At 33.9% G+C, this 26069-nt stretch overlaps 2 protein-coding genes and 1 long non-coding RNA gene across 3 annotated transcripts in view; 1 reads left to right on the forward strand and 2 right to left on the reverse strand.

Annotated features, from left to right (window-relative positions):
- LOC103136811 (carcinoembryonic antigen-related cell adhesion molecule 6-like) overlaps window positions 1–11450 on the reverse strand; it is a 13055-nt gene extending 1605 nt beyond the window's left edge. Inside the window, exons 1-2 of the mRNA XM_016670437.1 lie at window positions 11178–11450; window positions 9599–9877 (exon numbers count right to left, since the gene is read on the reverse strand). Coding sequence (XP_016525923.1) covers window positions 9599–9877; window positions 11178–11352 — 454 coding nt within the window. The 5' untranslated portion in view covers window positions 11353–11450. The remainder of the gene's footprint in view (window positions 1–9598; window positions 9878–11177) is intronic.
- On the reverse strand, window positions 4222–7159 carry LOC107835978 (uncharacterized). Its single transcript, XR_001661820.1, has 3 exons — window positions 6209–7159; window positions 5280–5352; window positions 4222–5118 (listed from the first exon to the last, which is right to left on the reverse strand). It is a non-coding gene; the product is annotated as an uncharacterized LOC107835978 (long non-coding RNA).
- Window positions 11451–16605: 5155 nt separating the features above from the next.
- LOC103136831 (carcinoembryonic antigen-related cell adhesion molecule 6-like) lies at window positions 16606–25933 on the forward strand. The gene is made up of 5 exons (XM_007550261.2): window positions 16606–16690; window positions 16940–17272; window positions 17875–18159; window positions 22181–22456; window positions 25833–25933. The coding sequence occupies exons 1-5, from the start codon at window positions 16651–16653 to the stop codon at window positions 25931–25933; spliced, it is 1035 nt and encodes a 344-aa protein (XP_007550323.2). The 5' UTR covers window positions 16606–16650.
- Window positions 25934–26069: the final 136 nt, after the last annotated feature.

Here is a 26069-nt window from a genome sequence, read left to right on the forward strand (position 1 = left end):
GAGAGAAAATTATGGGCTCAGGTGTTGAACCAGAATTAAGCTGCCAGTTGACCAGCGTAAATGGTGTCTCTGTTGGATTCAAGCTTGTTGTGAACATTACTCTTCCTCCAACAGGGGCAATCAGAGGACCATCTGGTAACACACCAGCTCCATCAGATAAACCTGAGGAAAAATTTTAAATAAAGTAATTTAGTTTAAATTTGTGATAATTTCACAACATACAAAAATACATAAAGAAACCTCAGAAATAAAAAGAGTATTCATTTTCATCATAATATGTGTCTTCTAACCACATCTCCTCATCCTGCTATATTTATTGCCATTATTGTCCAATTTTGCAATATTTGTAATTGTTGTTTTCGCTCCCTGTTTGTCCTCATAAATTGTATGGCTGGTCATTTGGTTCTTTTTTTTTTGTCTGTCAACATCAAACAGCAGGACCTTCAAATTTCTCTTAGGTCTGCCAACCCTTCACAGCACTGAAGCTCTTAAATTTTTCTTAGCCTAATCAACTTTTCCATCTTACTGGTAGAGGGACTCAAGAATCAGAAACAATTACCCATTGTTAATTTACTACAGCATGCTTTCTGCAAGCATACACAATAGGAGAAAAGTAAGCTACAGATTCATTATGATACTTCTACAGTGTTCACACATATAATCTGGAGAAGAACAATGAAATAACACTATCACTAAAACACCAAAAAGATGTCTAGATGCATTTACTATTGTTAAAAAGGTAATTAAACCTCATGTTTTACAACTGAACTCCTACTCAAGAAGTTCAAAAACAAGAAAAGTAATATTTTGTTCCATTTTTGCCCCAAGAAGTATTATTACTTCTAATTTATTTTAATCCAATGAATGATGTATTTAATATAAACTCTTCATGATCTGAAAAACACATTTTGCCAACTTCATATAATTCCAGTAAGTTTTTGAAAAATATCCAGAAACCAGGAAGATGGAAGACACCATCCAGCTCTCAGTAGCTCAGAAAATAAACTTCGTAAATAACTGAGCACCAACATATATTAAAATGTGCTAAAGGGCACTAATAGACTGCCTTGCAGTGGTGTGTCTTCAGTAATTATATAAAAATATTAACACTTCCAATAAATTTTTAAAATCCTGCATTTATTTTTCAGAATAAAGAAATTAATTTGTTTGACAAATAAAGTTCAACTTTAATTAAAATTTCACAGGTACAGGTCAGTTTTGAATCAACTTGATTTATTTAATTGTTGCACGTTTGACTTCATGCTACAGTCCAACAATATTTTTGCTACTCTTTGTGTGACATTTGATGAGCTCTAAATGCTACAGATCAAACTTTTCTTGAGCAATTGGGATTCTGCAGTATTATTATGGGTTTGCGAAAGAAATTTGAAAATAATAATAAATAATTAAATCATAAATTTTTATTGGAATATTTTTTATTATATTATAGTTAAAAATAATTTTCAAAATAGTCAGAATCTTAAAACAAAAAATTCTAAATATAGAGTTTTACATTGTTGTTTGATCTAATTTGCTGCAGCTCGTGTTACATTTAAAAAGAATTTGCATTTTAGTAGTTTTCTCATTAGGTTGTAAGTTCAACTTCATTCATTTGTCGCATTAAGATTTAAGAATTACACCAACCTCAGTAAATAACAGTGCACACCACCAGATTGGTTTACACATTGGTTTACACAGTAAAGGACTGTAAAGTTTTAACCAACAGTATAAATATTTTTTCATCTTATATTTTCAGAGACAAAAACTTACCTATGATAATTCCAGAGATGATGAAGAATAAAATGAATGTATTCATGTTAATTCATTGAGTGCAAGGCAAAGCGTCTTTCCCTCACTGACTACCGTTTGCTTTAAGATCTGACAACAGCAGCAACAGGAAGTGAAACTGACAAACCTTCACGTATTAATTATTAACAAATCATCCACTTGGGATTCTTTCAGAAATAGCTTTAGAAATTAAAACTGAGTAACAACAAAAACATTAATTTCTAAACAACTATCTGAAGTAAGTTTTTTTTTTATTATTTTCTTTTTCGTTTTTTCTAAAAATTGGCCATCAGGGCTTCCTGGAAAGCTAAAGTTCAATAAATATTCCTATTTTAAATAATCTGGGCATTAAACATGAATTCAAAGTTCAAAACCATCATATTCTATAATTGGACATGGACATTATATCAAATTCTACAGACGTAGATATATTTAGTACAAATTAAAATAACTAATGACTTAGTTATTTATACATCTCGAGTCATCTGATAAGACAAAGAAGCCTTGCAACCTCAAAGAGTTGGAGCTCTTTATCAAAGATTATATACCAATAAATCTTTGTGTATTGATTACTGAGAAGAATATTACATAAAATTACATATACCAATTTTTAATAAAATGTTAAGAAAAACATAGATGCATCATATTTATTTTACATTCCTTTATTGTATTTTGAATGATGCCTGCCTTATTTCATCGAAAAGCAAGTTTCTCTGTGAAATTACATTGATTTGAAATACAAAATTTCCAGGATTTTGAATATCTCAACAGTATATGATCCAGTAAAAGCAGTCGGAAGTAAAAATTTATTAATCACTGAAAAATGTTTGTGTTTCTATTTTGTCAATGCAGTCTCATTAACACTTAATTGTCATGATTTTATTGCAAGTTGAAAATATTCAACATTTATCAGTACCAGAAAAGCCCTGATTTTGTCTAAACTTATTTTTAGATATTAAATTTGAGACGTAGACCTTTTAAAGGCACCATATAACTCTTTTGAGTGATAGTATTATCTATCTATTTGTGACTTTTGAAATTACAAAAAATATATATCTTGATAAAATATATAGTTTATTTCTATTAAAAGATAAATCAAATAGCTAATGTGGTGTAGATTAGCAATAAAATACATTATTCCATTTTAGTGCTGACATAAAATTTTAGACCTTTTACATTAAACATTATTTTAATATGTGCTACCAAGGAAGGTCTAGTCATGAAACATTTATTGAGCATAATTACGGCACCAGTCATTTAGTTCCTGTAAACCTTGGTTCTCCTGAACTAAAATACCATCAAGTGATAAAAAGCCTCAAACAAAGTGGTAAAACTTTATGTGGATCCCTATAATAAACCTGTCCATGGCCAGTTCAAGCATCCGGGGAAAACATTTCACGTTTTCTTTTAACAGCACATAAGAAATACTTTAACATTACTTTTACTGACATATCTCTTATAAACTTTTCACCTTGACTCAAATGTCAAATTCTCAGTTTCCTTTTATATCTAGAGTTTGAGTCACAGTTTAAATGTCTTTCAGATTTGTTTTGCAATAACATAGTTTCACCACTGGGAGGTGATGTTTGACAGTTAATGACCACAAACTGCTTGTTTGAGCCATGGATTTATTAAAGTAAGTGTACAAGGAGGCAATACTTACTTTAATAGTGCATGTGCAACTTTTCAAAAAATTTCACGGTAAATAAAGATTACATCTTTTTATTTTTTGCAATTATAGAGAATACTAACAGTCTAAATTATCTTGAAGCTTTAGTTATAGAAATCTGATATGACATAATATTCAAATGCAGTTGCTTTCATGTGTCTTTATGCATTATTTTTGACTAAACAACAGAAAAATGTCTGTGGATAAAAATCTGTAACAGTAATAAGAAAATGTTTAGTGATATTTATATATTTTTATTGCTACAGTATCAATTCACTTCAATAAGATCCTGAAAATCATGGATGTTCCTAAAACTGGATGAAACAAAGTTATGGCAGAACTCTGAGGGTTTGTGAACTTTGGATTCAGCTGTCATTTTTTCCAACATGGAAATGCTGTCAAGTCATAAAGAGCTAAACAATAAAATAATAAAACCTGATAAATGCAGAACCAGAAAAGTGTTCACTGGTACAATAAGGAAGCTGTTTTGCATTGAACAGCAACACTGTGAACAGTCTCCTACCCAATATGTGTGTTTTATGTCAGGATACAATTTTACAATAGCATGGGTATCAAAGGTGCATTTAGGCATTTGCAAAAAACTGTCAATATATGTATAGTGATGGAGCATTTAATGAATGCTTTCCAACAAAGTTTGAAAGTTGTTAATGTTTGCTTAACAGCTGTGATTGATCTTGAATGAGTTCACATTAGAAAAAAAAAGTAGATAATCAATTAAAAACAAACATTGGCCTAAAATTACACCGACTTCAGTGCTATGAAGAAAATAAAGGACATATGGATTTATTTGGTAAATAAACAAATGTCAGACATGTTTGGCATGATGTTATGTGATTAAGGTAACACATTTATTTGAAAATACAGTTACCAGAATTTGTGAGTTTTTAGACTTACAAATTAGAACATATGTTTTCTAGTTTTTGGCACAAGATAAAGCTCAAGTGTCATGGATTCATAAATGGACATGCATCAATTTTAATGAACAACAAAACAGAATATACAAAAAGAACAAAAAACATGTTTGCTATTACTTAAGTACATAAAACTAAATATCAGCAACTTTTATTGCTTCTCATTGAGTAGCTTCTAGCAATAATTACAAATCATTGATGCTTGGCACCACTTCAAAAATTACAATATAAATTTGCATAGTTTTTTTAAGCTAACAAATTGGCAAAAAAGGTCAATCATTCTCCTTTCCTCATTTTGTCAAAGTAACACAAATTAACATATTTTCTAATTGAATTACACTTGAACAGAGGAAGAAACATAGTGACTGCAGTATGTTTCAATACCAATAAAATTAGATTAGAAAAAAATAACATGAATATTCTAAAAACCCAGTTTGACGAATGACTTTGAGACCTGAGACACCATCTGAAAATGTGTTAGAAAGTACAGACAATAAAACCCTGACCAAAGCTTTAAAGACTATAAACACTATTTCTGAGCTAATCATTTCTTCTAATGAGATTGTGCAACTTGTAAGAATATGTAGTTTATTGAAATAAATGTAAACATCTAAAATAAAAGTACTATAAAAAACAGCCTTGTCAAACAAATGTGCATTACTAATATTCAATATTTTTCTCCTTTTCCAGATGGTAATATGCTACCTCGGTTTCTTACTTTTTGATGATCTGCAAGATAAAAAGGAAGCAGAAATAAAGTGATTGGAGTGATGATGAATAATCTTCTTTAATTACATGTATTTTTACTGTTTTAAATGTAATCCTGTTAATAACAGAAAATAAAGTAACAATCTGTTTCTGATAGTCAGAACCAATAACTCAGAACTCACCATTTAGGGAATAGAAACTGGAGATTTTATATCCTTCTATCATACATGTCTGACATGTCCTCATAAACATGTACTGGAAAACAAGGAAGACATGTATCATACAATGCCTTACAAAACCAGAAAAAACTGTTTAACAGTTTGTCACATTACCACAAACTTTAACATAGCAGTGAAAAGATTTTTTTTTATTGAATTTTAGTGGTTGAGCAACATATTGCAGATGGACGGAAAAGGATGGTTTTTGAAAACTTGTGTAATAAAAATGAAAAAAGTAAAATGGTCTTAATAGATGCTATACTAGATTGGCCTTTGAATATTTTAAAAACAGAGTTTCCTTCTTTCAGTTTCACTGTCATGCACTGCTTTGTGTTGTTCTGTTGTAACAAAATCCAAGTAAAATACATTCAAATCTGTATTAGTAGCATGAAATGAAGTTGTACAATCCCTTGCTTTTGCAAAATTATGTAGGAATTTTAATATAGAATTTTGTAAAGTTGAAAAACAACAATACAGATAATTTCCATAACAGTGTTTATCCTGTTAACTTTTCGCAGTCCCAAGTCAAAACATGCACTTTAAGCCTATGCTCTAATAAAGCATGACATAGAGAATCATCCATCTTTCTGTCAGCGTTGGTGTGAAATGTGAAGGGAGGAAGTACAGCTACAACAATACATACCTGTTTTATCTGACTCTGATTGAGCTTGGACATCTTTTCTAAATATTGGAAACACAAACTAAAGTTAACAGCCAGTCAACCAAGCAGATCCATGGTGTGTGTGTATATATATATAAACTATGCAAATTTATATTGTATATTTGGGAATCCAGACTGGTAATAAAAATATAGGAAGAGAAAAAAATCATGCTAAAAATCATGTTTTTCATATAATTGTATGTCTGAAGCACAAATGTAATTTGAGACTTACGCTCTCTTATGAATAAAGAAGCCTCCAGAAGCTACTAGAGCAGTAGCTATCAAGGATGCAATCACTATTGCAGCAATGACACCAACTGAGAGACTTGAAGCTCCTACAGAAGAAAAAATGAAACAGAAAACAAAAAATAAACAGTATGTTAAAAAAATGATATTACTTATTTTGCAATTTATTTGGCTTACTTGTTGGAACTTAAATTTTAAGACAGGACCACAATGAAAAACAAAACAAAAACAAAAAAACCCCCATCAAGTTAAACATAAGTTACTGACAAGAATATTTTCGATATAAGTCCACTCACTGAGATCACTTAGCATCAAAAGTCTGTTTTGGTGTAATTTAAAAAAAACCCCTGCTAACCAGGAAAGTGCACAAAAATGCAAAGGATTGGCACACCTAGAACGGGCACCAGAGAGCACAGGAGGTGGCATCAACATCTGAGTGATGTGTTACAGACATCCAGTAAAAACACTGAATTAATGAGTTAAGAAAGAATGAATGATAGATGTGTCACACTCCATTAAAGGAACTTGACAGACTGGTTATACTTGAAACCCAGTGGTCATGACATGCAAGTTAGGGATATTTTGCAATGGATATACTGTACTGTAAAGCATAAAACTGGATCCTATATGTATGCTTTCCTTAAAGATGGCTGTATGTTTGCTAGAGTTAATCAAATTTCTAAACAAAATGGCTCCCCAACTTTCTATTCCCTGTCTATTTATCTTGATTTCAAATCAGACATTGACGTAAACTGTATAAAATTAAACTGACACACATCTGGAAAAGTATTTTAAGATAACACCTCAAGCTTATTGTTTCTTTGTATAACATTATAAGAAAAAAAAATAAATATAAATCAGCTCAGATATCAGGAAGTTATTTTCAGAACTCAGCAAATCTGTTTTAAACAATTGATCTATGTAAAAATGTCATAGGACTGTCTAGCCATCACACAGAAGAAGAGGAGTTCTGTGTCCCAGAGATAAACAGGTTTTTAACAAATTTGACCTTGTTGGCTCACATCAGGACTTTAATTGGGGCAGAGCTATTCTACACCAATCACTCACATGATAAAGACAATGCTAAAGTTTGTCTCCACAACATAGCTTGACTTAAAGGTTTTAAATTTAATCATTGATCAGCTCAAAATCTAAACTATATCTGATGTTGCTAAAATTAGACATCATTATTATAATGGTATGCTCTTTAAATGGCTAAGAACTTGTAAAACCATTACTTGTAAAATGAAATTAAATGTGAATCCTGTAAAGCACAGAAAAAAAATAGCATGACAAAATCTATACAAAGAGACACCTGATAATGACTTCTGTAAAACAGGGAAGAACCCAAGGTACTGGTGAAAACTTATATATAGCAAGATTTAATACATTTTCAAGATAAAAACATAAAATAAATCACTTATCTGGCATTTAGCTATTAGAGATAATGTGCCAAAGGTTACAAATTTAAACCATTTTTGTACAATTTTGATTTTCCTCTGACATTTTCTTTTACTTTATTATACTTACCATCTATCAAGATATCTAAAATTTGAGATGTTTGATATCTTGAGGTTCTGCTGTTAAAGGCCTGACAGCTGTAGTTTCCACTCTGATTCTTCTGAACATTGAGGAGTTCAAGCTCAGAACCAGAACCAGACATAATTTTTCCATTAAAGAACCACTCAAAGGTGATTGGGATGGAGGTTCAGCTTCTGTCAGGAAAACAACCCACAATCTAAAAGATTTGAGCCGCATTCAATTGTCTATTATCTTCTATAAATAAACTTGTCAGTTTTAGATTTTGAACCTAAATGTGTCAGTTTGTGAAAGGTAAACTCACAAAAGTAAGTTGTATGAACATTTATTAATGTTGTCAAATCTCCAAGAGTTGGATAAGAGTTTTCAGATTAGCGCTTCAGAAAAACTACAAGAAGGACAGGAGTGGGAACTATTTCCCAGAGTGCTTAGCAGCATGTTTCTGTGTCCTGTGTTGCACTGTGAGCGAGATGGAAGTGTGTTACATTGATGTGACTCTTGTGTGTTAGCAAAGCTTAAGGTTAATGTCCTCAACGCATTAAATAATGTTGAGTAAAGTTTATTGTAATGTTTAATAAAATTCATTTTCAGATCAGAAACTTTGTTTATGCAATTTGAAATAAGAATTTAAATTATTCTAAAGTAAAATAAATAATTTTCACTTGTCAGTGAAATCAAAAGAGAAATGTGTTCCCTTTAACCAGGTGAGGGGAGTTTTTTTTCTTGCATATTGTGAAACAGTTATTTGGTTTAAATTGCAGTATTAAGTTAAAACTTACAAGTAAAGATTAATGAACTTAAACAATGTTTAGACAACTTGTCTCTTGTTAAATAAACTTCATGAATTTTAATTTATGAATTAAAACCAAAACAACTTTCATGTTGACTTAAATTGCATTTTCAAGGCAGCAGGTGGACTTTCATTTTCAAGTTAAACCACCTTCAAATGTTTTACAGTGCAATACATACAGCCAGAGCTACAATGGCATATTTACCGATTAGTATGGCTGGCCTAGTCAAAGTCCAGACACTAAATTGAATTTAGTCTAAGTAAAAGGTGGTCCTAGAGGGCATAGGAGGGCTGAATACAAATACACTTTTGAGATTTTCATCTGTAAAAGATTTTGAAAGATGTTTCTCTACTTCTTTACCAAAATGTGTTGGTCCATCACATGAAATACGAATAAAGTATTTTAAAAGTTTGTGAATGTGATGTAGCTTACCTTCTTTGGCGTTATCTTCTAGAGAGATAACTGAAACTTCAGATGTTTCATATCTTGAGGTTATATTGTTAAAGGCCTGACAGCTGTAGTTTCCACTCTGATTCTTCTGAACATTGATGAGTTCAAGCTGAGATCCAGAACCAGGCAGAACACTTCCATTAAAGAACCACTCAAAAGTGGCAGGAGGTCTGGAGTCAGCTGAACAAGACAGACGGATGTTCGACCCTTCTGGATAATTTTGAGAAGGTGATTCTAAGTTGACTTTTTCTGGACCATCTGTAATTGTAGGGAGCAATTAATATCAATTCATTCTCTACATCAATGGCATAACCAGCTTTCTTAGTATTGTGTTAGTTTAACAACTTCATCAAGACAAATATTAAAACCATTTGAAAAATAAGTGCATATTCAAAGTTTATTGGATCCCTTGTCATTACTGACATGATTATTGTCCCATATTTAACCATGTTTTATGAATATGATGGTGTTTTACTTAATCTAATTTGAAAGAATGTGTTCCTTATATTTTCCCAAATTATGTAGCAATAAGACAAACAAGAGCTGTTTAAATTCTCCTTTTGATTTCAAATGAGGTTTTCATTTGAATAACTCACAGCTGACAGAGAGGTGTAGTGGATCACTGCTGGCACTGCTGGCAGGATTGGACACATGACAGCTGTATGATCCATCATCATATCGTGTTACATTGTTTATAGTCAGCTTGGATCCTCCATCAGTGATCTGAACTCTGTCACTGGCTGAAACCTCAGAGCTGCTGTTCATCCAGAGGAAGGAGAGAGAAGATCCAGAGGAGGAGCAGGAGAAACTGACAGAGCCACTGAACTCAATCAATTGGGTAACGTCTGGAGTAACTTTTACATTAGAGACTGGTGCTGTGGGAGGAAAACAAACAAACAAACAAACAATAAAAAATCAGTGCTACATGACAAAGTACAAACAAAGAGAAATTTCATCATTGGGGAAAAGGGCAGAGGACACAAACTATGTATTTCTATGTAAAATTCAGTTTTAAAAACATTTTTAAGACAAGTGGCTGAATCTGCCTGGTGACAGTTTTCTTTTCAGAACCAAGCACTATTAGTTTTCAGTCAGGGTCGCAACTACATGTTATTAAGGTGCATGCGAAAACATAAATCGGCACCCCCCGCCCCCCTGAAGGAAGGTACGTTAGGGTGAATAGAGCGTAGAAAACATACGCTCGCTCTACTCCTCCCTCCACCCCGAGACGAAGACACGTGAAAGGTAAAAAACTCGCTACATTTACCCCGTTATGTGCGCGAGGTGAAGGAGTGTAAGGATGCGCGAACACATCGGCCGCCCCCTCCAGATGGAGTTTTGATGCCCCCTATGTTGCAGCGCCCCTATTCGTTGCATGCGCAGCATACCCACTTTTTGCGCCACTGTATTCAGTAAAAGAAAATATGTTTTACTTATTAAAAGTAGTGTAACTCTTATTGGTTAGTGACATTACAACTGTAAAGTAGAGCTACAGTAGCTTTTGATAATAAAAAAAAAAATTCTCAAACCTAAGATGTACGAAAATAACTGAAGATTGAGATGTTTGATATCTTAGGATTTTGCTGTAAAACCCTGACAGATGTGGTTTCCACTCTGACTCATTAGAATACTAATCAGTTTGAGTTCTGATCCAATATCAGACGTCAGGTTTCCATTTAGAAAGCTCAGAAATTCATCAGAAGCTGATGAGTCAGCAGAGCAAATTAGATTTGACCCAGTTTTATGATGTCCATTTGATGGATCCACTTCTATTTGTACACTTCTATTTGGACCATCTGAGCGTAAACATGAAGAATTAAAGTAATGTGAAATAAATGAAAAACTACCGGTAATCAATAATGGAAATATATCTGATTAATTGGGATTCATACAGTATGTTCTATACTCAAAGTAATTACCACAACCTGCTAAATAATGTATAAAAGTTAATATAAAAGAAGAATGGTTATTTTAGTACAAAAAGTTGACAAAACTGTGACATGATGTCACAATATTTTCATTGTATGAATCCCAATAAGATATACTGGGATAATAGCTCCATATCCAATAAAATATATTTCCATGTGTTAATGAAAACACATTAAAGTGAACAGATCTGAAGTGTTTGCATGCATATTTTTAAATATGCAAATATGAGCAAAAATAGAAACTTACAATAAACAGAGATGTCTACTGGATCACTGATGATAGAACTAGCAGGATTGGACACATTGCATCTGTATGATCCCTGGTCATTTCTGGTCACATTGACTATAGTCAGATTGGAGTTTTCTTCATTTGTCTTGATCTGAACTCTGTCACTGGTTGTAACCTCAGAGCTGCCGTTCATCCAGAGGAAGGAGAGAGAAGATCCAGAGGAGGAGCAGGACAGACGAACAGAGCTGGTGAACTCAATCAAGTCTGCACTTGGTGGGGAGACTCTGACATTGGAGACTGGTTCTACTGGTGGAAAGAAAAAATCTAACTTAAAGTGGGATTATATGAACGGGAAAACAACCATCAGGATCCAATTAAAGAATGAAGATTGCTTTTCACAGGTTGAAAAATGTGAGAAGCACAATCCTTAATTAATGTTCAGCATTTGTTTAGAAAGTAAATTTTCTTTATACAAAATAATTTAAATCTATCAACATCAAAACTAATAATTAACTACATATCTGACTTTTAGCTGTATTTCTATGTGACTTTTAATTTGAGGGCAAATAACATGAATGGATGAGGCAGAAGGTCGTTATGAGAACAAACAAAAGTAAATTAGATATTTTAAAACTGAAATGTAGTTAAACTTTGGGGTTTTATATCTACTCACCATATAGTTCCAGTGAGGTGCGTCCTGTATGTTGCGCCAGTCCATCTTGAATGACAACTAAGTATTCTCCACTGTCACTGAGTTTCAGATTCCTGAGTTCCAGAGATCCAGTAGATCTGAAGAGAGTGATCCTGCCTTCATATCCTGGTCCAGTTGTGTTTTCAGTAGTAAGAGATAAAATTATGGGCTCAGGTGTTGAACCAGAATTAAGCTGCCAGTTGACCAGCGTAAATGGTGTCTCTGTTGGATTCAAGCTTGTTGTGAACGTTACTGTTCCTCCAACAGAGGCAATCAGAGGACCATCTGGTAACACACCAGCTCCATCAGATAAACCTGGAGGAAAGATTTTAAATAAAGTAATTTAGTTTAAATTTGTGATAATTTCACAACATACAAAAAATTACACCAACAAATAAAAGGAGTTTTCTTTCTTTTCAGCATGACTGTGTCTCCTCACCACTTCTCCTTATCCTATTTACTCCAGTTATTCTCCAATTTTGCAGTATCTGTAATATTAGTTTTCTCTCCCTGTTTTTCTTTCCCAAAAACAGTACAGCTGGCAAAATGCTTCTTTTTGTCAGTTTCTCCTGTAGTTTTGTCAACACTAAACAGTAGCTCTCTTCTTTCTGGCAGGGGGTCATTAATCAGAAACATCCACTTTTATTAATTTACTGCAATCTGTTTTCTGTAAGCATGCCAGAAAAGTCAAGTAAGTTACAGGTTCATGGTGGCATTTCAAATGTATTTGCATATATTATCTGGAGTTCAAAAGAACAAGGCAGAGAAATGCCATTGTGACAATGGCACAATGGCATTTCTCTGCCAATGTCACAAAAAGTACCAAAAATATTTGGATCTTTCTTTTAACTATCGTCAACAGAGTAACAGCTCAGCTTTCTTCTTTTCCTTCTGATTTTATTGGCGGTTAACAATAAAACCCTATATTCGGCCAAATAATCTAGTTACCTTTAGAAAAAGAAAATTGGTTGTATGTTGGCTGATTTAATCTTCAGATCAGAGCCCTGAACAGGTGAAGTCTTTCTGTCTTCCCCTTGTAATTGACTGAAAAAGAATATTCCTGTTCTGAACATCTGAAGAGAGTGATCCTGCCTTCATATTCTGCTGCTGATGTTATGTGCAGCATATGTACAGCAGCACATGGATGTTAAAATACATTTCATTAATTTATTTTAACAGTCTAAGGGCACTCACACTGTCTCTGGCTGGTTAGAGAATGTTCATGTTCCTGTTGGATGCTTGCTTTCTTAAAACTGAGTGTAGTTTAGATTTGAGTGCCTTATTCTGATTTTTTTATTTTATTTTCTATTCCATCTTGTTTTTCTGCCTAACTCAAGCTTTAGCATACATTTGTATGATATGTAAATCTTCTGGTTTTCTGAAAATCCAAGTACTCTTGCCATTCTGTTTACATGTATTACTTAATGAATGGTTTCATTTAAGATTTATTCAGTGTTACTGCAACATAAAGTAGCAATTCAATAAACAAACTAGCGTCTGTATTTTAAAAACTGAAATCTGAATATTATGCACAGCAACATACATTATTTCAGCCATTATCATCAATAACAGAAAATGGTGTTTACAACAATTCCTCTCATTACAAAACACATCGTCAACACACATTTCTTGAGAGCATTATATTCCCTAAATATGTAAAATTTGTCATCTGATGTATCATATGCTAAAAGCTCACCTGCCAAGGCTCCAAGGATGATTGAATATATTAAGGCTGTTTTCATATTAATCCAAGTATAAAACACAAAAGTTTTAAGTGCAGGAGCGATTTGAGTGGAAAGGTATAAGGAAGTTACACAGCTAAATATCTGAGCTGGTCATTTACCTACATTTATCAATCATTTACAAGTGCTTGTTTGGTTCCCTGCTCCTCTATCAGCATTTTACACAAGAAAAATGTAACTCTTGTATTTGAGGAAAGTTACAAAAAGAATGCTCTTGCAAAATGTTTTGGGGTTTGGCAAATAAACATTATGTTATTGCAACTGAGCTAAACCAATAAAAGTTCAGACAGTAAAATAATTGTTTTTGTTTGTTTTTATTTGGTGTATGCAAATATTCAGCTGTATTAAAGAAACATAAAAATTCAAATGAAATTGTGGGGAAGAAAGATACTTTGAATGAAAAGGAAAACAACTGGTAAATCTATTCCAACCAATTTCAGGTCGGAAATTTTGCAATAAAAATAAAACTCTTAACTGTCTTTTTGATTGTTTGCAGTAACTTCAGTTTTGGTTTGAAGAGAAAAATAGAGAATAATTTTTCTAATCAGAGAGGAATAAATGAATTATTTCTAAAAATGTTCTTCGTTTTTATCGAATATCCATACAGATTTCAGAATTTTGAATAAAAATTCTTACTTCACTAATTCACCACTTTGATTTCTTAGTCATTTAAAATAACTATAATATTTTTAAAATAGGTGTTTTCCAAATTAGAGTTGTTGATGAAGATATATCTTTAATATTTGTTAATAATGTATTCATGATATTTTAGATACAAGCAAAAACAATTTGTTTTACTTTAGTTTATACTCAAATTTCCACTAGTTCTAGTGCAAGTCTCCTTTGAAGCCTGGAAGTTTACGATCCAAAAAAATCAGACAAAATCCAGCAATTTTTGAGGTCTGATTTTTTTCTTTATGTATTTTCATCAAGCATTTAACTCCAGTTCACAGCACGACATGCATTCACACAACAGGAAGGACAGTCTCCCTCCGATCTAAAACCACCTGGTTTTTAAAGGATTGGCTCCTACCAGGACTAATTAAGGGGTGGAGACAACAGTTACATTTCCAAATAGAAAAAAGTCACAATTGTACTAAACTATATTCCCAGAAAACATTTACATAATTACAACTAACACTAACAACTTCAAAACTAAAATAAAATCAATCTGGGTCCAAACAAAATCCAAAAACATCTCCCCTCCCTCTCAAACAATGGATTTTCCCAGTGAGGCTGATTGAAAACACCTTGTCAACACTACTCATGGGCGCTTCCATGGCAACACATGACCAGGTGAACTCAAAGAAAAGAGATAATGATTAACAAAATATTAAATAAAGTCAGTTACTTCCTCCAACAAAAATACATTTACCAAATAAATTAGAATATAGAAGTACAAGAAACAGCACCTGTTAGGGAGGGGGCAAATCCCTCACAAGCCCCAGAATCAGAACCAAACATAGAGAAAAATATAATTAAGTTTTCATGTTCCAGTAATCTGGAACAAACTTCTAGAAAACTGAAAAAAGTCTAAAACTCAGAGTTCTTGTAAATCCAGGCTAATACACTTGCTTAAAGTGTTTGCCTTTGATTAATAACTGGAACATTCATTCCAATATCTACTGAAAATGATTCTTGATTCTTGATGTGTTTAGTGATGGCATTTGAGATCATTTAATGCTAGTTACTTGTTTGCTGTTTTTTGTTCTTAACATTTATGATATGTTAAATACGAAGCTAGGGACAGGGGTATGGGTGTTGTCCCCCCAGAGAGGTGCGAGTACCGTCCCCCTCTCTTAGAAGTGTAAAGGGTGTGGGTTTTAATGTTTTTATCTTTATTTTTTATTCATTCATTAACTTTTATTTTTTATTTTTATTATATTATTATTTTTTTTATCTCTTTCTCTTTCTTACTGTTTATTCAATGTTAAATGACTCTGTGTTTCTGTTTTTAATTATGTAAAGCTTTTTGAAATGCCTTGCTGCTGAAATGTGCTGTACAAATAAAATTTGATTGATTGACTGATTAAGTTTTTATCATGTAAGGCACTTTTAACTGTCTTGTGGCTAAAATATATGATTAACTGGATTGTAACAGACTGTATTTAAAGCTTAAAATTCTTTCATTAAATATATGTTTTGTTGATAGTGGAACTATATGGTGAGTAAATGTTGAAAACTAACAATATATTAATAATGTAATCCTAAATTATTAATACAGATTAAAAATTATTTAAATATATATTTAGTATAAATTTTTTATAAACATTGAAAAAGAGTTTATCTGAGTTTTGAAAATATTTATCTGAAATAGTTCAACGGGCAAAAATGCACAGTGGTGATTTAATAAATATTATTTCAGATTTTGTTACGGAACACAAGGAATCATGTCTTTCATTATTTCACACTATGACTTCAAAGAGATTCAAAGATTCAGATACCAGCCTTTTTGGAGCATTACCAAATATTTCATATTTAGAATGAACTATTTGGAGATTTTCTTTGTCAGTCCACACTGACAAATTTGTTTCAGTGTAGTTTTAAAGTTACCTTACTCTTAAAAACGTGTTCATGTGTTTTTTTTTAATGTAAAATATTAATAAGACTAAAATAAAGGGACAATATAACCTTATGGAATAATGTTCTAGACAGTTACTAAAAACTCAAATTACATTTCATATATAACAAATTATTACAGCCTTAAAACCTGACCAAAGCACACTGAGAAAACTCAGAATTTGTACTTGTTAAATGTACTGAATAAGTTGTAAGCCCAATCTGATCATTATTGAATTTACATCTTCTTTTACCCCTTTGAAGTAGCATAATTTATAGAATATACTGTACCCATCTTTTTAGGTCATACAAAAATGTATTCACCACAGGAGGGAGCCCTCCAGCAATTTTTTAACTCAAGTGAGCCGTGCTGTTGATTCTCATTTCCGTGATAACACCAGTAAGTAGTCACTGATGTTCTTTGCACTGCTTTTTTCAAGCTTCAGTTCGAGTGCTGAGCTGTTCTCACAGTATCACCTCCAAATTTAAATCAACCACTATGCTACGGCTGTTTTTTATAGTTTCTGTGATTTTTAAAGGTAAGATTCTCATATCGGTGAAATGTTTTTGAAATAAATTAAATCCTCAATCAATTTCTTTATAACCAATAAACCCTAACCTTAACCTTAAAAATATCAAAACAGTAACAGAGCTCCACATTACTAAAATTTACCACCAGGATTGACTTTTTTAGGCGTTTTATAGTAACCGTAAACTCTTATCCCGATTTGCTATTTGACTTTTTAAGCCGTTTTTAATACCATATTAAATTTGTAACTGTCTTCCAGGTTTATCTGATGGAGCTGGAGTGTTACCAGATGGTCCTCTGATTGCCTCTGTTGGAGGAGCAATAACGTTCACAACAAACTTGACTTCAACAGAGACACCATTTGAGTTGGTCACCTGGCAGCTTATTTCTGGTTCAACACCTAAGTTCATAATTTCCTCTCATACTACTGTAAACACAACTGGACCAGAATATGAAGGCAGGATCACTCTCTTCAGATCTACTGGATCTCTGGAACTCAGGAATCTGAAACTCAGTGACAGTGGAGAATACATAGTTACCATTCAAGATGGAATGGACAACCCGACAGGACGCACCACACTGGATGTATATGGTGAGTAAATGTTGAAAACTAACAATATATTAACTTGTTCCAGTCTTCAAAATTTCAGTGCAACTTACTTTATTTTTTCACCGTTATTTGTCTTTCTCACCTCCATCCATCTTATATGGCCTTTTAAGCAGAAATGAGCTCTCTGTCATTTCTGTACTATTTTTGCACAGAAATGTACAAATTTTGTACTATTTTAAATTTATTTTATGACAACAAGAATTACAAAATTTACAAGGATGGTCTACTACATTGTTTATTTAAAAACCGATTTCCTTCAGAGCATTTAAAATGACATTGGTTAAAATGTAAAAGAAAGAACCCGAGAAAGAACTGTAGAAATTAAACATTATATCACAGATTCATGCAAATTAGAACTGATTTAAAAGCTAGTAGTATTTCTAGCAATCCAGGGTGAAAAAGATCAAATTTGACCAAGTCTTCTGAGGAATAAGGTTTTATTCGGCATGAACAAGACGCAAATTCATACCTTTTAAATATTTCATCACTTCTCCATGTGAAGAGTTGTACTGAATTAGTTCATGAATACCAAAATTATTGTCCGTTGTGTTTTATGACAACAGCATTTTTGTTTCCTCCAACAGAACCAGTTTCCAATGTCAGAGTTTCCACACTGAATACAGACTTGATTGAGTTCAACAGCTCCATCAATCTGTCCTGCTCCTCCTCTGGACGTTCTCTCTCCTTCATCTGGATGAAAAACAACTCTGAGGTCACAACCAATGACAGAGTTCAGATCACTACAAATGGAGAAAACTCCAATCTGACTATAGTCAATGTGACCCGAAATGACCAGGGATCATACAGCTGCAATGTGTCCAATCCTGTCAGTTCAGTCATCAGTGCTCCAGTAAACATCTCTGTTTATTGTAAGTTATTCATCTACTTGATTACCATATGTTTAAATGTGCTGCAGCCATAAGAGATCAAATTACCACCACACATTACTGAAGGGTCACATCAATATTTTTTAAAGTTTTATCTAGAAACTTAGTTAATACTTAATTTGACAGTCTAATATAATTATTTTAAGATTTGAATCTGAACAAACAAAATATATGTAGTTTCTTATTGTTATTTGAAATTACATTTTCTTTATATTTTTGCTGATTTTAGTATCAGATGGTCCAAAGAATGCCTAGATAAAAGCGGATCCATCTAAGGAACATCAAAAGAATTCATAATTATCTTAACATAATAATGTATAAAAGGACTAAAATGTCAACACTGCAACCCATACTGTAGAAGGATTTGAAGCATGTAGCTAAAATTCACCCTTTCATCATATATACTAGGGGCAGCAAAGTATGTTGCAGATTTAAAGACAATCTTTCTGTGGGCAATACACTTATAGCTAAAATCTGTTCACTTCTTAAGCGCAAAGCATTGAAGCTCTATAGATTTAGTGACACTTTTTAATGCTGAATAAATAGCTTTGCAAGGTAAAGAAGTAGTGATATGTTGAAGTCATAAAGATGATACAGCCAAGTTCTTTTAATGCTAAAGAAGAGACCAGAGGTAAACTCTTAATAAAACCCTTCTTGTAGAGATTAAAATATTAAATAATGTTTTTCTTCCATGCAGCTGGATAGAGTACTCATTTTTGGGGTACATGTGTTAATAAACTCAAAGCAGAAAATAAGACTAAAAGGTTGCCAGAAGATGAAATCTAATCAGATCTGAATTTGATATTGTGGAAGGCAGGATGAGTTGGAAAGCTAAACAATGACATGTTATCTTCTTGAGAATGAGGAAGTGAATGATGAGTCCCACAGGTAACTTTCCCCACAACCTGCAGTGCGAAGAGACAACACCAAAAATTTAAAGTGCAGAGATATGGAAATATTTTCTGAAGGCAGCAGAGGAAAAAAATCAGATAGGATGATGGCTATCACTTCAGACCAAGCTCAATGTAAAGGCTACCTTTATGGCTAACTTCATACTTATTTAATTCTCATTTTCTTTCTGGTTCATGCACTTCAGGGTTGTTAGAAGCTGACAGTTTCATTCAGCCTTTTAGAAGCTTCACTGCTGTGTGATCTTAGACCAGGGATGGGCAACTCCAGGCCTCGAGGGCCGGTCTCCTGCAAGTTTTAGGTGCATCTCTACTTCAACACACCTGAGTCAAATAATGAGGTCGTTAGTAGGACTCTGGAGAACCTGGCTACATTTAGGAGGTGATTCAGCTGTTGGATTCAAGCGTTTTGGACCAGGGAGACATCTAAGAGTTGCAGGACACCGGCCCTCAAGGATCAGGATTGCCCACCCCTGCCTTAGACTCAATACCTTTATTTAAAAATAATTAATATTTCAGATATTGTAGTAGTTATTTAAAGTAGACAGTCCATTTTCTTGCCTACCATACAACATCATGGAGGAATGTTTTTCAAAGACATAAATTTTTGTAAAAGCTCAAAAATGTACGATCTAAGGGGCCTTGACAACTAATTTCTCTTTATATCCATATTTTATTGGACTAAATTTGTTGGACTAAAATTAAACTAAAATAAAAATGACTTTAGATGAGTAAAATGTGTAATACAACTAAATAGCCTTTTAGTAAGGTTATTAAAAGACAGAAGCTTTAAACACATATTGATACTAACAAAATACTAAAAACGGTTTGATGTAGTTGCTGTGAAGGTCTGACCAAAAGAAAAGTCATCACAAACAAGGTCACTCACTAATATTTCTTATTAGTGAGTGATTAGCTTTGATTAAAGCACATTTTTGCTATGGCATTTTTTCAATAAGCTTCCACAATATCACAAGATTTATTTCCATCCAGTGTTGCATCAGTTTTTCATCGAGATCTTGTTTTGATGAAGGGAGAGTATGATCACTGCTCAAAACCTTCTGACCCAGAGTGAGAGACAGTTCAAAGGTTCAAGTGGAGGTGTTTTGAGTTAAACTGATTAGGGTGTGAGACCACGGGTTTCCAATAATTATTGTTTTCAAAGTGTTGTAGTTTCCTGATATACTGAATTCTGTTTTTCTTTTTATCCGTAAGCCACAATCATCAAAATGACAAGAAACAAAGGCTTGAAATATATCACTTCATGACCAGTGATTCCATATGATATGAGTTTCACATTCTGGGATTACTGTAAAGAAAAATTGCAGTTTTATGGATTATTCCATTTTGTTATTAATTTACTAGTGTACCCTTCTAAATACTTAGTGTATCTAACACTGAAATCAACTTTTCTTGCTGATAAATTAAGTATGTGTTAGGATTCTATCTTTATGTTTTTGTGCAAATTTTGACATTTTCATGACAATTTGTTAAGTTCTGCAATAGTTTACCTAAAACCATCTCAGTACTGGTCACCTTTAGTTGAATGATGTTTAGGCAGTTGAATTTTCCTATTGGTTGGAGAGATACAGTTTTGTACAACTTTGTCACTCAGCCTTGGTTCGGACACAAATCATTTCATTATGATTTCACTCAGAGACGCAGCAGGTCCAACTGATGGCAAGTCAGGAGTTGAAATACCATGGCAAAAATTGATTGATAGCATTACTCAGCTTTAAAATGTGTGATTTATTTGCATTGTGGACATGGAGTGGAAAATATTTCCTCTGCTCTGACTACTGGCTAAGGTACGGTGTTGAACAAATGACTGTCAGACTGACTGCAGTACTTAGGAAGTGGGAGAGACTCACAGCTCGCTGCTTGCTTTAGGATTGACAGGCTGCAGAGCGTTGTTGGCATAAGTGACCGGCTTTTTTCTGTGTTGTTTTCTCATGTGATCGGACACTGGGCCAATCATGTGGTGTCAGACTGATCAGAATCAGGTGTTAGATCCCTATCAGGGATCAGGGATCGGATATATGTGTAGTTTCTTTAAACACAAATGGGAATAATAACAGTATGTACCATCATGTGGTGGTACATAGTAAGATTTTTTTGAAACAACGCATGTATAGAACTTTGCATGAGTGACAGCCGTAAAACAAAGCAGAACTCTGCAACATCTGGAACTCGAGCACTGTTGCCAACTTAGTGACGTTGTAGCTACATCTTCAGATCCAATTAGCGACTTTTTTCCCCCAAAAAAATGACTAGCGACAACTCTAGCTACTTTTTCTGGTTTATTGGAGACTTTGGTGTCAAAACAGGAAAACACTGATAGTACTTTAGTTACAGTGAGCAGTGAGAGGTGTCTTGAATTCTATCACCACCTCCAAAAATAGCCTGCAGTGGAGCAGAGAGGAGACCCACTCCATTCAGTTTCCAATTTGCAATAGAATCACACATGCGCAAAGCTCCCGGTGATCCCGCTCTAGATAAAATATAAACATATATTTGATATAAATATATTTAAATATAGTTTGACATTTTGCCCAATGTTTTTTTAAACAGAAACTGTCACACCAAAAAAAAGAAAAGAAAGAAAAAGAAGAAAACTGCATTTAATGTACACAGCCTGAGTGTTTAATTAAATGATACATAAGGTAGATCAAATAAAAAATAAGGGACATCATAGATCTTTTAACATCAGCTGTTATGTGTGCAATCCTGCCAGCAGTGATCCACTACACCTCACTGTTAGCTGTGAGTTTTTCACCACTATAATAACCTTCTTTTGAAATGAAAACAATAGCATATTGGAGCTTAATAGATGTTGTTTGTTGATATTTCCACATAATTTAGGAAAATATAAGAAACACATTTATTAGAAATCAGATCAAGTAAAACACACCATCATATTTATAAAACATTATCAGTTAATCAGGTCAGTAATGACATTGGTTGCACAATACATTTTTAATATGTACTTCATTTTCACATTTGTAATATTTGGCTTAATGATGCTGATTAAACACTACACTAAGAAAACTTAATGTGTACAATTAATTCATATTAATTGTTCTCTATTATTACAGATGGCCCAGAGAAAACCAACTTAAGGTCACCTTCTCAAAAATATCCAGAAGGGTCAAACATCCACCTGTCTTGTTCAGCTGACTCCAGACCTAATGCCAGTTTTAATTGGTTCTTTAATGGAAATGATCTGCCTCATTCTGAATCTCAGCGCAAACTCCTCAATGTTCAGAAAAATCAAAGTGGAAACTACAGCTGTCAGGCCTTTAACAGCAGAACCTCAAAATATGAAATATCTCAAATTTCAGTTATCTATATAGAGGACATCTCTACAGAAGGTAAGCTACATCACACTCACAAACTTCAAAAATATTTTATTTGTATTTTATGTGACATACAAACAACAGTAGCACATTTTTGATGAAGAGAAACAGCTTTCAAAATCGTTTACAGATGAAAGTCTAAAAAGTGTATTTGTATTTAGCCCCCATGCCCTGTAGGACCACATTTTACTCAGAGTAAATTGAATTTAGGTTCTGGACTTTGACTAGGCCATTCTAATAAGTGACTATGCTTTCATCGGAATGTTTACATTGTAGCTCTGGCTGCATGTTGAGAGTTGTTGTCCTGATGGAAGCTCCTCCTGAGTGGCAAGTCTCTTTTGCTACATTTAGGAGGTTTTTTCCAGGATTGTCTTGAATTGAGTTCTTTCCATCTAACCATCAACTCTGACAGGGTCCTTGTCTATTTAGAAGAAAATTATCCCAACAGTGCAAGTCTATAACAGTCTCTAACAGTTTCTTGCCATTCCAATCTCTATTGGAATGGCAAGAAATTTTTTATTTTAATCTAATCTGAAATGGTAAACAAAATTAATTCATCAAGAGCATTTCCAGTCATACTTACTTATCGAAGTGCTTTACACAACAGACAAATTCACCCATTAGCACTCACAAACCTGCAGACATTATACGCTGATACGGAGATCGGTAGGAAACTAAAAAGGGACATTTATTCCATACAGTTTAAGTTACAGTTTCTTATGTGAGGGTTTGGTTCAATGGTAGAGATGTTAGATGATGTCTACGATACAACCACAGTTTCTGTGTATCTCCACCACTAACCCATCTCCTGAAAGCGTTACCAAAACTGTCCCTTCTGATAGGTTTGATTGTACTAATTATTTCAGTGGTTCTATTCATGATCTCCAGTTCTTTGTCTATGTTAGTCTACAGTAGAAGAGATCAGTGTTGTGGTCAAGACCACCTAACCCAAGACAAAGACAAGACCAAGTCCAGAGTGTTTCGAGGCCGAGACAAAACCAAGACTTTTAGGGTCCGAGACCAAGTCAAGACCAAAACCGAGAAAAGTCGAGACCGAGTCAAGACCAAGACCAGCGCCCCACGCTATATGACACAATAAAATGTGAAATATGATCAAAATTGCTTCTCAAACTGATCTGAAAGATCCGTACTCCCATAAAAAGACCTAGATATTAAATACTTGATAAATTTTACCAATATTAAAAGCAGAACAAACTTTTTGCTCTGCTTTGCTTCCATCTCTGTGCTACAATCCGCGGTGGTCTGGTGCCATCCCTAAAAAGATAATGCCCTGGGCATTTGCCTATATTGCTCATGTCAAAAACCACCACTCTCTGTACCATTTAACATAGCAATTGAGGCAATGCCCAGATGGCAAATAACGCTCAACTATGAACACTGACCAAGGAGCAACAAGCAAGAAGTAACCAAACAGAAGGCGCTCATCGTGACTGTTCTCACCCTCTCTCCCAGTACATGAAGCCAGGTAGTCTGACACCATGGCACACATTACAGCTGCCACTTTGAACAAAAGCAATCAAAGAGCAATGTGCATGCTCTACGTACTCTTTTGTTCTTGTGTTTTATTTATTTGTTAATTAAAAAATATCAATGTACATAATTAAATAAAATAATGATAGGTACTGCAGTGTATGCAGAGCATTACAAGAACAAAGAAGAGTGTTCTGTCAGGTCAGCATATGCTTGTCAGATCGTCATACGCTTAGAACAAACTCACGGCTATATCTGTCAGACACATCATTACCATATCATTTTATTTAATTAGCAACATAGAATCATGCCATAGATCATCATACACTTTATTAACACTTGTATGGCATCCTGACTTAGCAGTTAAGTAGGTTAATGAATTTTACACAGGCGTGTGTTGTAGTTGAATGCAGCTGCAGCCAGACCTTGCTCTAAATACACTTTGAAACCACGACAACACATGTATATCTATATAGTTATCATTGAAAACAATTTAATGACTTATTTTCGCCAGAACTTGCTGCGTATGGTGAACTGACAACTCCTCTGACTGTCGGACTTCTTAATGCGCATGCGCAGGCATACTAACTGCATGTATGCTATTCTGACAGCGTACGGTAATCTGATAGAACAACGGTGTTCTGTTAGATCAGCATACGTTGTCAGATAGTCATACGCTTAACTCAGACATGTATACCCTGTCATTACCATATGATTTTATTTAATCAGCAACATAGAATCATGACGTAGATCATCATACACTGTTATTAACAGCTGTATGGCACCCTAACTTAGCGGTTAAGTAGGTTAATGAGTTTTACATGGGCGTGTGTTGTAGTTGACTGCAGCTGCAGCTAGATTCTGTTTTAAATACACTTTGAAACCATGACAATGCATGCATTGCATCTATCTACTTATCATATTATATCATATTATAAACAATTTAATGACTTATTTTCGTCATAACTTGTTGCCTCTGCTGAACTGACAACTCCACTGACAGTCAGACTTCTTAATGCGCATGCGCGGGCATGCTACTCACTGCATGTATGCTATCCTGACAGCGTATGGCTATCTGATAGAACAACGGCTCTCAGCGACACTCCAGTCCTATCTAATAAGTAAAGAGATGAGCAGATTAATCGTACTGTTCCTGAATGTCACAACACTATATTGCAGACTTTTGGACACAGCGTTGTCCCATATATGCGACAAGTCAGTCAACTTTTTTCGTCACAAATAACGTGTCTCTGTACAGTTAGCTTTGCTAACATCACGTTAACGGAGCTTACCTTCTTTGAGCTACTTTTCTAAGCAACGAAAATAGTTAAACGTTGTCTCCACCGTGTGTGAAAGCGAAGCATTGCTGAGTTAGCTGTGGCCATAGGATTTCTTATGATTTACGCAGCACTATTCCATTACTGACGATTAGACAGACATCTTCTGCCGCTCAGAGAAAACAACTGCTCATGTCTCAGAGTGCCGCGTGTGAGTGAAAGGTGGGGAGGGGAGTAACAGGAATACGTTATTGGTTGGATTTTAATCGGTGCGTTTTGCATCCACTGAAAACAAAGAAGTTAACAAATAAAGTGGACAGTATGCTGTACTTTTAGTGATATTTTCACAGTTGCGGTCTTGACTGGTCTCGAAATAAAATGCCGAATCCTCAGCGCCCGAGACTGAGACAAGACCGAGACCATCAAAAAATGGTCTCGAGACCAAGATTGATCTCGAGTACTACAACACTGGAAGAGATTCTGAATCATTGTCTTAATTAGTAAAGATATTTGTTTTCCCAGAACCACTCCTGTTTGTTTCCTACTGCTTGCTTTTGTGAAAGCATTGTGTAACTTGACAGTTTTGCATTCTAAACATGTTTTTCTTTTTTGTTGCTTTTTAGGAAGCATTCACCCTGGAGCCATTGCAGGAATTGTAATTGGCTGTGTAGTATGCATTTCTTTAATTGTCCTTGGAGTGTACTTCATACTTAAAAAAAAGTAAGCAGGAAAAAAACCCTCTGAAAATAAAACACAACCTTCTATAATTACTAATAATTTACAGTTAAGATAGGCTTAGATTATTCCTTAAAAATGTGCTTTCTATATTTTGTCAGTGCACTGCTTCTGTTTTGTAGTTA

The sequence above is a fragment of the Poecilia formosa genome, unplaced genomic scaffold (assembly GCF_000485575.1).
Source record: "Poecilia formosa unplaced genomic scaffold, Poecilia_formosa-5.1.2 Scaffold34, whole genome shotgun sequence".
Taxonomy (NCBI): Eukaryota; Metazoa; Chordata; class Actinopteri; order Cyprinodontiformes; family Poeciliidae; genus Poecilia; species Poecilia formosa.